Source organism: Miniopterus natalensis, chromosome 19 (assembly GCF_054644295.1).
Source record: "Miniopterus natalensis isolate mMinNat1 chromosome 19, mMinNat1.hap1, whole genome shotgun sequence".
Lineage (NCBI taxonomy): Eukaryota > Metazoa > Chordata > Mammalia > Chiroptera > Miniopteridae > Miniopterus > Miniopterus natalensis.
Genome location: NC_142099.1, coordinates 9,359,322 through 9,372,631, shown reverse-complemented (window position 1 = coordinate 9,372,631; position 13,310 = coordinate 9,359,322). Strand labels below are relative to the sequence as shown.

At 44.2% G+C, this 13,310-nt stretch overlaps 1 protein-coding gene across 2 annotated transcripts in view; it reads left to right on the top strand.

Moving 5' to 3' along the window:
- PDE4DIP (phosphodiesterase 4D interacting protein) overlaps positions 1–13,310 on the top strand; it is a 102,797-nt gene that overhangs the window by 63,049 nt on the left and 26,438 nt on the right. For both annotated transcript variants that reach the window (XM_087827735.1, XM_016223390.2), the window contains 2 exons: positions 779–906; positions 9,697–9,785. In XM_087827735.1, the coding sequence (XP_087683861.1) occupies positions 779–906; positions 9,697–9,785 (217 nt within the window). The remainder of the gene's footprint in view (positions 1–778; positions 907–9,696; positions 9,786–13,310) is intronic.

Below are 13,310 nucleotides of genomic sequence, written 5' to 3'. Positions count from 1 at the left end.
CTATACTGTGATGGCAAATATCACCCCAGGATCACTGATAGCCGTCATGAGGAACCTGTATGCTTGTACCCCTTGATTTTGGGTCATGTATAATTTATCGTTCTAGTTCCTTTTGTGTCCCACCCCCAACCCCCTTTTTCTGCGTTTTGCCTTCCCTCCTAGCCCCTTTTTCTCTTTCCTGATTTTTATTCTTTCATTATTCAGTTTCTTCTAGTTTATTGTTGAGTTTAAGGTTTTTTTCTTTCTATGCCAAGCAAATGAAGGTAGAATATGACCCCTTGATTGTGTTACTTTTTTTAAAAAAAAGCCTGGATCTTTAGTCTCTGTGAACTGGATTCCTTTTCAGAGCACTGTCCAAGTCTGGTTAACAAACAAGAAAACAAATATATTCAGTAACAGTTTTACTTGGCTCAGTATTGCTTCAGTTTGCGTTTAGCTTTTCCTGGGTTTTGGTTTTTCAGAAACTAACACTCTTAGTCAAATAATGAAATTCTCTTATGTGCTATAGGGGTGTGAGATAAATCTCGGGAACTGTGATTTTATGTGAGATTGACCCAGAGCCTAGGATAAAGGGACAGACTTTAAAGAAACGAGCAGGCCTTGCGAATCTACTGGCAATGACCACAAACAACCGTAACAAAGACTACATTCATTTACTGTGTCCTGAGAACAGTTACTGTAGAAGGTCTCCTGGCATTGATGGTTCTTTGGAAACACATGTGGACTCATTACTGTTGATGGCTAATCCATTTTCCTTCCATGTGGCATGTTCAATCAGCTCTGAGAGAGACCGAATTCTGCAGGTGGAACTGGAAGGGGCCCAGGTGCTACGCGGTCGGCTCGAAGAAATTCTTGGAAGAAGCCTGGAGCGCTTAAGCCGCCTGGAGACCCTGGCCGCCAATGGAGGTGGGCAACTGGAGAGTGTGCGAGCTCGTCACAAGCATGCCTTCTGAGCACTGGCGGGTCAGACTGCAACCAGGACGGAAAACCGTGTTCGTACTAACCAGAGAGAGCCTTGCCTGCCCTGGGCACCATTAAATGGTGACTAACTAATGATAAAACTGGTACAAGTAGCATCAGCTACAAAGTGAAACTCACTTTAGTCCGCTTGAATTTCACAGTGCATATCTATCTCTGAGTTGAACAGTGGAGGTGACAATGTATTTGCACATTTTACGTCATTCCATTTTAGTTTTCATTCTTTCCCCAGCCCCTCCTTCGGATCCCCTCATCCCTTCTCTGGGCCAATAAAGTTTATTCCTCCCCCTCTTTCACAGTCCGTTCCGTATGTTCCATGTCATGTCATAACTGCATGCGTGTGTGTTATTTTTGCCATTCAATCACACCTGCTCTTTGAGGGAGAGTAATTTAAAGTTTCAAGATGGGAGAGGGATTGAAAGCCTCTAAGAAGGACTTTGCAAAAGTGGTATCATCCTTATTAGAAGGTAATCAGAGCCAAGTCTTGCCATGGTAGACTCCAGTATTGGGAGGCCCAAGTTAAAGAGCGGAGGCAAGGACTAATCACGAGGTGACAGTAAATCTTACCTCTGATACTGGTTCAGAGTTGATTCTTGGATGACAGTGAAATTAGATTAGGAGCAGGTTAAATTCCATTACATTATTTTTCTTTAAGCCAGGGGTATATTATTTAGTTAGAACATGACTTTAAGAAAGCTCCCAGGTCTTCCAGAGTCAGAATTCCCTAAGTAAAACGACAATTTCAAATGAACGCCCCCCTTTAAATTTAGTGTTTCACCAAGTCAGTCAGAGGAGTGTATTGCTTGTCTGTTTCAGCTGGATGGAGTTCTGTTTTTCTCTTCTCAGTGCTTCTACACCCTCCATATTAAAATCTGCAATAGATGCCAGGCTTTGAGGTGTTAGAATGGTTTAGAAAGAAATGTCACAGATGTGTGTTCCTAGGTTTTGACCATTGTCTCAGTGCTTCCTTACGGCCACATGACAGTTGTAAGGACGGGGCCCTGGAGATTGTACTTCTGGTGTCTCCAGTGTCTACAGTATAAAAAGTAACTAGGATCACCTGGGAGTTTTGTGGGTTCATATGAGGTTTCTTATTTCGTTGGGTGGACATTTCTTAGATTAGAAGCTGAGAGTCCAGTTTTTAAACATGGAATCCGGTGAGCAGGGGCTGAGGCTTTCTAGCCCTGCACGTGTGACTGTGGACTTGCTCTCTGAAAACTGGGTGGAGCACAGTGAGTTTCCTGCTTCCCCTCCATTTTTTTCCAGGACACTTTGATTTCTTTCACATTCATGTGTTGACATGGCTTGCCTGACATCTAAATTCCATCCAAGAGAAACCTAGCATTTTCTGATGAAGCATTTTGCATAGATTGATAGCCATAAGCCTTCCTCTTCCTGGAAGTGCTTTCCAGGTTTAATGGCTTCAGGGAGGAAAGGAGTCATTTAAGGATGGAGATAGGAAATGTAAGCAGAATGGTGACACTTGTGATTTCAGAAACTTAACGTTAGCTGCCATGGCTGCTTCTGTCAACCCCGAACAAAAGTAGGCATTTCTCATGGTGTCTTGAATGTTTGCTAAGTGTTAGGAATATTAGGGTAGTTGGATGAGTAATGAGAACCCCAGCCTCCTATTGAAAAATTATCAAAGTAGACTGGGGGAGAGTGGACGTGAATTTCTGGTCCTGGTTTGTATTCTGAAAAGACCAACTTGTTACTTGCTTTTGATACTGGTCTTTGGAAAACATTTTAGAAAATTAAGTGCTTTAATGGCAAAGGCTAAATTGAGAGTTTGATCTGGATCCCCTAGGTGCGACTGAAAGCCGGCACTAGCTTTCTGGTGTGTTGGTAGCTGGGGCGAGGCTTGCAAACAGCGCCACCTGCGGGGAGCTTGCTGGTCTGACACTTCCGCGTGCTCATTTGACGTCTTACTAGGGAACAATTCGGATGCGTTTTGTTCTGTAACCTGCATATGGGTGATGCTGTGACTGACCGCATCCTTTATAGCTTCATTCTTATTTAGCATGATATAGTAGTAGTCCTTTCTCCTACTAGATTATTCTACCTGGTCAGGCATTTCTCAACATTGCCATCGTTTTAGGTGAAGCATCGTGTGCTTTGCTCCTAGGACCTTGTGCCTGAATAAAAAAAATCTCGAAAGAAAGTGAATGAATTAAACTCTTCCTCAGGTCATAGCTGTTTAGCCAATGTTATAACTTCTGAAAAGACAAGATTGGGCTATTCTAATATCGTCAGCATTTTCGTTTGATGGGATGTTTCATCCTTACCACCACCCACCCCTCTCCCACCCACTTCGTGTCCGTCACTTGTGGGCAGCAGCAGTAGTTTTGGTACCTCTGCTTCCTTATTCAAATGTTTAAAAGATCTGTCAGTGCCGCTATGTGTAGCAAGAGCTTTATGAAAGATGGAGAAAATCTTGATCTGTGTAGGATATTAGATTTTAGCTACAGGACGTTCTTAGAATGTCCTTTAGTATATTAACTTGCACATTTTATATGTAAGTGATCTCTGTGGCAAATCTTTATCAAAGACCCATCACTATTATGTTTGTTTATGCTCCTAATTCAGTATCTGATCCTGAGAAGTGTGGCTTATAGCTCTAAAGCAGTTCACGAAATTGATTTCGGTTTTCTCTGTCTTCCAGCTGGGCGTAGAGTCCTCTGGGAAAAGGGGGAGCAGATCAGATTATACCCCAAACTGCTCCTTTCCTCAAGGAACAAAGGTTGATCCACCTACCTAAAATCACTTCCCTTTGGACTGGAAGCCTCAGAGGGGACAATATGTTAATACCCTGGCTTTCCTTGAGCTGGTATCAGGAAACTCTTGTCCCTGTTGTTAGGACAAAGTCATTGTTTTCTGGTTTCATGGTCTTTTTATATGAAAAAAATCACAGAACTTCGCATTTGACGTCCCTGAAAAATTCAAGTTGCCTTTTCAACTAGACTCTCAGTAATAATTACACAGGTCTGCAGCCAGTGCCCTGCAGGGAAATGTGGCAGACTTCCTATGAAGTTAGGAAGAGACGTGAGTCATCCCCACACAGTCCACTTTCCATCTTGTCTTGTAAACATTGTTCTAAAGGTAGAATAAATGGCATCAGCTTTGTTTTTTGGATGCTAACATCCTGCGAGATGAAGCTGTGGAGCATTTTCTCTCATTTCTCTTTGGGTTAAAGCTCAGAGCTTTCTCCCTGTGGTAATACAGAACCATTTGTACTGTAGAAAGAATAGGGATGTGGAGCTCACGAGGCGACCAATAGTGAAAAACAAGGAGCGAGTTCATGGAGCAGTACATTGGAGTGATTCCTGGGGGGTAACAGTTTCTGAGTCTTAATGCACTTTGGCATATGATTTACGCCACCCTCACTAGACATTTAGAGCGATAACTTTGTTAAACCATTTTTATTATGATTACAAGGCAAGCACGTTGCTGTTAAGTAGTCTTCTGACAGAAGGTAAGTTCTCAGCTTCTTTCTATATAATCACAGGAGCCAGGATGGTTCCCCAAGTAAAACATTAGCATTGTAATTAGCTTCCGGCAAAGGATGGGAATGGAAGGGAAACACGAAACTGTAGAGCTGACAATACTGATTGTACCAGATTTCAAATAAGAGTAATTAAACTTATAAAGTGAAGTGCTAATTCTTGTGTTCCTTTCCCTCTTTGTTGTTTATAAAGTCAAATTCCAGAAATAAAAATCTTGACCATATTGTTTCCTCTTGCTAAAGCCGGAAGGATAGAATGGAAAGTTCAGTGACATCAGAAAATGTTTGATGTAAAATAATCTGAAGAGTAGGGGTGTTAAGTTCGTGAACCAAATCAGCTTCTTCGTTCCCTCTGAGGAGCTCATAAGTGTCTAGCAAATGCAGGAGGTTTGCTTTTAGTATATATATAACATGAGTACCCACCGATTCTTTTTGCAGTGATCAAAGTCATTGCTCTAAAACACCGACCCCTCTCTCAAGCTGCATGTGTGTACGCAGGTGTGTTTTATAAATCATGAATCTGTTTCCCTGAAGTAGTATCAGTTTGATAATCCAAACAGCTTTACTTTTATCACTTAGAAGTTTGCTCCTAGGGCTGCTGAGAAAAGTGAAAGTGGTTCATAGAATTTAAATGAAGGAGGAAGCGACATGCTACATGACCCAGTAACTTGGCCTTAGATCATTCCCGGGACTTTCCGCATCGACATACGCTGTGCGCGCCCTGGAAGCCGTTTCTCCCTGGCCCTGTGCTGTGCTGAGCTGTGTTGACGCTCGTGCTGACAAGGAGAGTGTACTTTTTCTACATACAAGTGTTAGAGTTTCAGCTACTTTAGCTGAGACACACAAAAGTCGTTACTGACCAATAAAGGCAAATCCAAGGCCAAACAGAAACTATTGGTTTGAGCAGCACTGGGGCAGGTGCTTTCCGAAGCAGGTGCAGGCTGGGAGGCGGCGGGAGAGAGGCTGCGGTTTAAAGACAGACACCATGAGGGGGCTTGACCGCAGCAACCGTTTTCTAGCTACTTCTAAGATCAGAATCTGGTTAAAGAGGTTTTTTTCTCGGCAGACGCTTGTGGAGGACTATATGAGATTTAAAGTTTTCTTACGGTCCGGGAGGGAGTGGCTGCAGGTGAAATGGCCGAGTTCGGTAGGAGAATCTCTTGGATAATCTCGTAGCGCATCACGATACTCGAGGCCGCAGTATCTGGTTCACGATGTGAACATGTGAGAGTCCTCGGAATGAGCCCCGGGCGGCGTGCCAGGAGTGAAAGTGAGACGGGCCCAGAGCACCTGCCTCACCAGCCTGGCACCAGGGGCGAGAACAGCCGGGCGCTTGGCACCACGAACTTGTTCATGTGAAGTGTTTGGCTCTCTGAATGTTGCTCAACCCAGTTTGGGCTCATTACTGAATTAAAATAACACTTCATGGCTCTCCCTCTAAGGCCTACTCGTGCATAATGGAGTTTGAGGGCAAGTATAATGTAATGATGAGCCCTGTGTGTGAAGCGCCTGTTACTCAAAAGAGTTCCTCCTACTTACTTACAACTGTGTTCTTTCAACATACCTGTCAAGCAGGAACAAAGGATTTTTTCCAACCTCCTGTTGGGGGAAACATGCAGAAGTGCAATAGACTCAACCCAGGTCCTCCAGTTAATCCCACGGGTATAAAATCCCCCTCTGCTGGTCACCTGCTTTTTCAACCCTCAATTTTTCAGCCCATGGGCCACTTCTGTTTACCAACAATAATAATAAAACAATACTATAGGTTAAGGGCAGTGTTTATTGGTACACGCTGTATGCCAAGCACTGTTCTGAGCACCTCAAAAGCAGCAAATGCTTTCAAGTTCAGAGCTATAGGGAGTGGATGTCACTGTTAAACCTCATTAATAACTTTGGGAATTGAGTTACGGAAAGGTTGTGACTTGCCTGAAGTCACATAACTAATGACAGAAGCAGAAATCAAACTTAGACATTCTGGTTCCAGAGCCCATGTTCCTAATAATTACAGCCATCCTCAATTTAAAAAGCTCTGCAAACGCATGCATTTTTGCCTCAATGATAAAAAATTATATTTGCATAATGCTTCAATTTTCGCCCAAGGATTTTATAGTATTTTAGAGGTTTGTTTTATTTCTGTATACTTTATAATCAGGTAGCTGGCAGAAAATAACTTTCTAAATCTAAAAAAAAGAGGAAGATTTTGGTACCGCCTCAGCATGTGTGGTTCAAAGCCTAGGAACTTGCAAGAACCACAACTTGAGAACTGTTATCGAAGTTTCCAAAGTTTTTAGTAAAATCTCCAGTCTTCACCCATGAAGCTTAACCCTGGAGATAAAGCCTGGAGGAGCAAGTTAAATTTGAGTGAACAGGTTCTTAGCTTTCAGAGATTTTAAAGGTGCCAGGCTGTTTTATTTCACATTTATGAAAAATAAGTACTAGATTCATTAATACAAAATATAGCACCTTTAAATTAGAAATCTAAAGTATTCCAAGTTAGTTTTCAACGCAGTATTTTGTTGCCTTGTAAAAGCTTTTTAGAAAGGGGAATTTCCCACAAGAGAAGTATTGTTTATAGATTTAAAAAACCACCACCAGAAATGGTCACAGAAAGAGGGATGTCTAATGTAAAACATACATAGGACTTTGTGTGGGATACCATTCATTCCAATATTTTCTATAATTTTTTTTATTTCACCCCACTCAAATAAACAGAAAAGCCTTCTGCATTCTAATTCAAATTGACAAAGGCTGAACAGCCCTTAATGTTGTCCCAAAGGAAGTATAGCGACTATAAACTAGCTAAAAAAATAAATAAGGAAAGCAAGTGTGGGGAAGTGTGTCAGGAAGTGTGGGGATGAAATGGGCATTCTTGCTTGGTCTCCATTGAACAACTGATGGAGTCAAAACCATGGTATCCTGCCCCAGTGAAGTAAGGAAGCAGCATTATCTTTCTAGGCAGATGTGGCATCAGAAAAGCAGTGGCAGTAAGTGGAGGGCAGAAAGACAGAAGCCTTCAAGACCAGTGACAGTCACCCATTCTGATTCCCACTTACCTTACTCCTGGAACCTAGTACAGGAATCCCTTTGGGGCATGGGCCCAGCCTGGCTACACAGCCCACCGAGAATGGTGCGGATCCTGACCTCAGAGCTGAGCTTCCTCCAAGCGCAGGGCCACTCTCTGCCCAGCGCTCAGAAGGGAGACCATGCAAAGTGTGTTTTCTTAATCTGTCACTGAGTGGGGCAGTTCATTTTCTTTGCAGGGAAAAAATAAAGATTCCGATCTGTACTGTTGTACAGGAGAAAAAAAATTGAAAGTAAGCATAGTATATCATAGCTAGTATATGGTAAGTCCTCAAGTGAATTAGCATCCTGGAGTCCATGAGTTTCCAAAACAGCCAAAGCTTGGGGAGTGTGTCCACTCACCTCTACGCAACCAGTGTCCTGAGCGAGATGGCTCTGGGGCTGGTTTAAAAGAGCAGGTATTGGGAATCCCTACTGTACACTGTCCGTCACTGGTCTCTAATGACACTGAGTCGTAGAGGTACCTTGTAAGTAGGACTTCATTGAACAGAGTACTTACTGCCTTGATCCAAAGTTAACATCCACAGTGAAGATGCACAGTGACTCATCCACAGGGAATGAGTCATACGATTAAGCTGTCAGGACAACATGCTTACTACCTGTCAGCACTTTAATGAGATTGGCCCGATCCTGGCAAACACCCTGGCATGAACTTGCAGGTGCCGGGATGGAATGTGGGTGTGAACACCCCTGTTCACCTCATCTGCAGATGGTACTAAATGCCCGTCATTCACGCAGGCCTCTCATCCAGGAATGTCTGAGCCCAGGAGCAGGGTCTTGAGTCTTGAAGGAAGGAACAAAGGTAAAGATGTGATTTGTCACTAGAAGGAGGAGTGAGTTGCCTCTGAAAGTCCAGAGACTTGATTTCTTGGCGCAGCTCTTGTCAGACTGGCTTTAGAACCTTGGACAGGCCACCTGACCTCTGAGGCCCAGGTTACTGCTCAGTGGTCAGAAGAGGAGTGTTAATAGGTTGGTTGCCAAGGCCGGGCTCACAGCTAGATCTCTGGGTTCTCTGACTTGGGTAGGTTCTGTAAGACCCAGGGAGGGTCGAGGTAGATTTTCTTTATATTCAAATGAATTAACCTTTATAAATTCCTAGACTTTCAGAGGACATCTGTGGTGGTGGGCCACAGGCTTTAATCTGAAATTGGATGGACAGTCTTTTATTCTAACAGCTGTAAAAAAGAAGAAATGTCCTAGGTGTCCGATATGGTAGCCACTAGCCGCATGTGGCTGTTTGTACTTTAAATTAAATTAAAATTTCAGTTCCTCAGTCACACTAGCGACATTTTCAGTGCTCAGTAGCCACCCACATGTGGCTGGTGCCTATTGGGCAGCGCAGAATTGAAGAAAGTCTATTGCTCAGCACAGCTCTAGACCTTCGCCCAGATCGTCAGCTGCAGCTTCTTGTCCCCTAGTGCAGGGCATAGATGTTTGTGCCCTAGGGCGACTGTGCCTGTCTTTGGGGAATGAAAGAAATGGGTTAAATCCTTATTGGAAAAAGCAGTGCTCAAGCCCTTCAGGCGATGGGTGCTGGCGTTGAACAAGGGTGAGAGATGGGGAGGCCGGACATTAAAGGAGAAATTGAGCACCTGAGCCTTTCTGTGCCTCGCTCTTGACTAGACCTGAGCTGCTGTAGGACACACGGCCCCTAGGAGAGGGTTCCTCAGAGAGACTGTTGCCCCGTGCGCAGCTGATCCCAGAAAATCTGGGACCCTCTCTGCACTCAGTGGTGGGGGAAAAGGCCAGCCATGCTGGGCCCGTGTTATAGAAGAGAAAGTTGTGACATAGCCGGTCAGGGGGAGGAGGGGGAGTAGTTCAGACTTTCTGGAAGCAGGTGAGGGGTAACCACGCTGACAGCTGGCTCCTTAGGTACAGGTCTGTGCAATCAGAGCCAGCTTCTGGTTTGAGGCTTCAGCCTGGGTGTTCGTAAGAAAGTGCCAGGGACACAGCCAGAAGGCTTTTCTGCAGATTTGGCACATTGGTTCTGACCTTCCCTGCCGGTCAGGGGGCCATGCCATGCGTAAGGGGAAGGGAAGAAATCAGAGGCGGGTGGCAAAAAGAGTGAAATTTTAGCTGCTGTCTGGAAGCCATCTGCGGAGGGAGTCACCTTTCTCTTCTGGACTTGCTTCCAGGTGTAGCTGCAGGGGATGACACTGAAGATGCCAGCACCGAGTTCACCGACAGTATTGAGGAGGAAGCTGCGCACAATGGCCACCAGCAAGTAAGTGTGAGTCAGGTTCTGGGTCCCAGGGTGGAAGGCTTGTAGCTCTTCGGGGTCTGCCGGTCTCCTGCAGCTTTGTGGACCTAGAGTGAGACGCTATCTTTTTATATAAACCACTTCCCAGCCTTCTCCCTGCCTTCCCGGAGCCTCCCGGCCACCTTGCCAGCCTCTGTCCTCACTCCAGTTCTCTCTCCACCGCGCCCTTTTGTTTCCACTCTGCCCCTTACTCCTGCTCCCTGCCCCTCCGCCCGCCTTTGTCCCTATGTACTGCTTATAGCTGTAGCTTCAGGAGAACTTTTGCTTACAATAAGACCACAGACACTTCCTCTCTTGGGCTTTTGTAACTGAAACACACCACTGAAGACAGAGAGTCATCGAAGGGTTACTTGGGGAGGTGGCAGGGCCTGGGACCTGCTTCTGGAGAGCGCGCTTTGGGAAACTCTAAGAGGATCAGAATCCTCAGTGAAACCTCATTATACAAAAGAGAACTTTGTTGGGCAACCTGACAGACCACCCAGGTCCTGACACATCAGTGACCAGGAGATGACACTTAAGAGCAAGCCCCTATCAAACCTCAGAGTTTGGAACCCAAGGCCGAAACACTTCTCACCAACTGTTAACGAAGGAATGACCAGCATCTTCTCAAGCTCAAGAACTGAACCGCCTGGACCTCAGAGAGCAAGTCCCCAATAATGATCCTGTAGCATCTGCTGGTACTCCTGTGTGTCTCCACCTAGCCCAGTGACATTTAGCCGTCAAATCTCCTAGATGGACCATGCCTGTGACTCTGAGTTGTTAAGGAGAAAGTGGATTATTGGTATCTGTCCTTCTTCGGAAGCAGCTGGGCATTTCCAGTGATAACTTCCTTGTGGCTCTTAGGAAAACTAGGGGAAATGAGGCTTTCTGGGTCCGCCTGTATATCTCCTGCACAGGAAAAAGAGGAGACATCTAATAAGCCAACAAGAAGAGCCCAAGTGAGCAGTCCCCAGATCTCCCAGGATTTGGCACAGTCTTTGGCTCTTGACATGAGTAGTTGTCTGGAATTCCTCACGTCCTCAACACAGATTCTTTACCTTCTTTCAGGATCCTCTCTTTATTGCTCTAGACATACCTGACCCTTACTTTCCCCTTGAGTTTCCGCATGAGCCCTACTTACGCTTTTGCTTGAACAGCTTCTTCGGAGTCCTCCTAACCGATGCTTGTAACCTTAATTATGTACACCCCAGCCCCTTTGCACAGGTCCCTCTGCCGCTCACTTCCTGATTTCATTGAGGATTTGGGGTGAGCAAGAGGGATCTTCGGGATGATCAAATGTCCACCGTAAGACAGAGCTCAGTTGGGATGTCAGCAGGCCACTGAGGGCTACGGTGGGACAGGATTAACTTTAGAATAAATGAGCAAGAGACACAGATCTGAAGAGAGCCAGGTTCTGATGGACAAGTCCTTCACTCTAGTTCTCAGTTGTAGGCAAACGGGTTAGTCAAGCCATTTCTTCTTTAACCTTCTTTCCTATAGCCTAGCATGGAGAACATGACCAGAGCACATTTTGAGAAGGTCAGTTCAACCCTGAAGTAAATCTTTACATTGGGGCATATGTATTTTTCTTGCAATGTTTTCTCTATTACTTGGCATAGAAGATAATAAATTATGGGTTAAAAAAATCTTTGGGTTGGGGCTTGACTCATGATAAAGTCTATACCTATTGGATACAGGATATCTTGGGTAAACACCATTTTGTTTTCCATCACCTTTCCTTGAAACTCAGATCTTCAGTTTGGGGTAAGAGGTGTGTGAAAACATTGTAAATCTACTTCAACTTTTCTGGGGCTTGAGGGTGTGACTCTTCTGCTACCATTTAAATAAAGTTTGTTTTGCCATAACTGTTTTGTGTCCAGATTCTCAAAATGTGTTTGCTTGTGTCCAGGGAAATGGTCCCTTAAGATTAGGCTCTGAATTTATTCTAGTTGCGTCCTTAGAAGGTTGACTTTGACTTTGTTCTCGACACAAAGCTCCCTCCCACCTCAAGCAGACGCGCAAGTCCCCTAACAAACACCTCCAACTTTGTGTTTCTTCCAAGGCAAGAACCACCTTTTGGCTAAAGCAAGTTGCCTTGTCCTGATATTTGCGCTCACCCACCTTGGGAAGTCTCAGGTCTGGCTGTGGTGGTAATTTCCATTCTCAAGGAAATGTGAGATCCCTAATAAACACCTAGGAAATTCCTGCAAAAAGAAACTAGAGTAATCAATTATTGTCTTTCTTATTTGAACTTTTGCAATGGAGAAAAGTTATGATTCAAGATTCAAATCAAAGGAAAAGACAGTAGATTTAGTGTGACGAACTTGAGGAAAGAATATTTTTAATGCCCTCGATACTGTCAGAGAACTGATTTGCATTGTGAGAGATGTGAATGAAGCAGTGGGGTGAAAACAACACAACTCTACCCAAATAGGAGATCAGAGCTACAACACAGATCTCTGTGGGACGAGTGGAAACCCAGCACACAAAAGTTGAATTATACCGTGGACACAATAGAACAGATGAATTAGGTAATGTGAAAAAAAGAAAAAAAAAAACCTATAAGAATACAATTAACAATAGACTTAAGGGATTTATACTACCACCACACATACTTGGAGTTTTATTTGGGAGGAGAGGGATATTAGCTTTCATGCATTTGTATTTAAAATTTAAAGACAAGCTAGCCAAAGTAAGCTCCTTTTGACTTGGAACTATGAAACCCAAATTAGCCTGGGAACAAATCAGATCTCTCTTTCCTCATTTAAAGTGGGAAATTAGACCAGATGGACTTTATGGTTCCTTCCAGTGTTAACATTCCATTGGTCTTCATTTTTTATTTAAAGAAAGTAGGTATATTTAAGTCAATAGAAAAAGACATGCATCCAGAAGGCACATTAAAAATAGGTGGGCATCATTAAAGTTAGACATTATTTTTAAGCAGAAGGAACCAAGAAGGTTTAGAAAAGATCAAATGTTGTGTCCATAGTCAGAGCTGATGGCAATGTTCAGTCAGTTGCAAAGAGTTTACACAGAAAGATACCACAGTTTAAATAAGGGTTGAGGTTATAAACTTTCGAAAGAGGTTTTATCCAGTCCCCTTCCTTTAGTTTGTCCCAGATGCTTTGAGGCACATGCAGGGATGGCCACCAGTCTCACCCACTTGGCGGCAGAGGCATAGCGACAGACATCCCAGAGCCTCCCAAATCTCAGGCTCACAATCCCAGGTGGGATAGGATGCCTAGGAAATGAGCAGTTGTGTTCACTCATCTCTTTCGTCTTTGACGTGGATGCGCATCTCTTCACAACCCCGACATCTATGCTACTAATGGCCATTGCGTATATATGCCATGAACCAGCCCCACCACATACCAGGGCCTAGACCTTACTATGCTCTGTTACCAAGTCAGAAGCTAAGGTCGATGGCTCTGTGCCAAGCCAAGCAGCCACGTGATCATCAACCCATTTGCTCTCCTCTGGACCCTGTTCTGTTCAACATCTTCATGACCT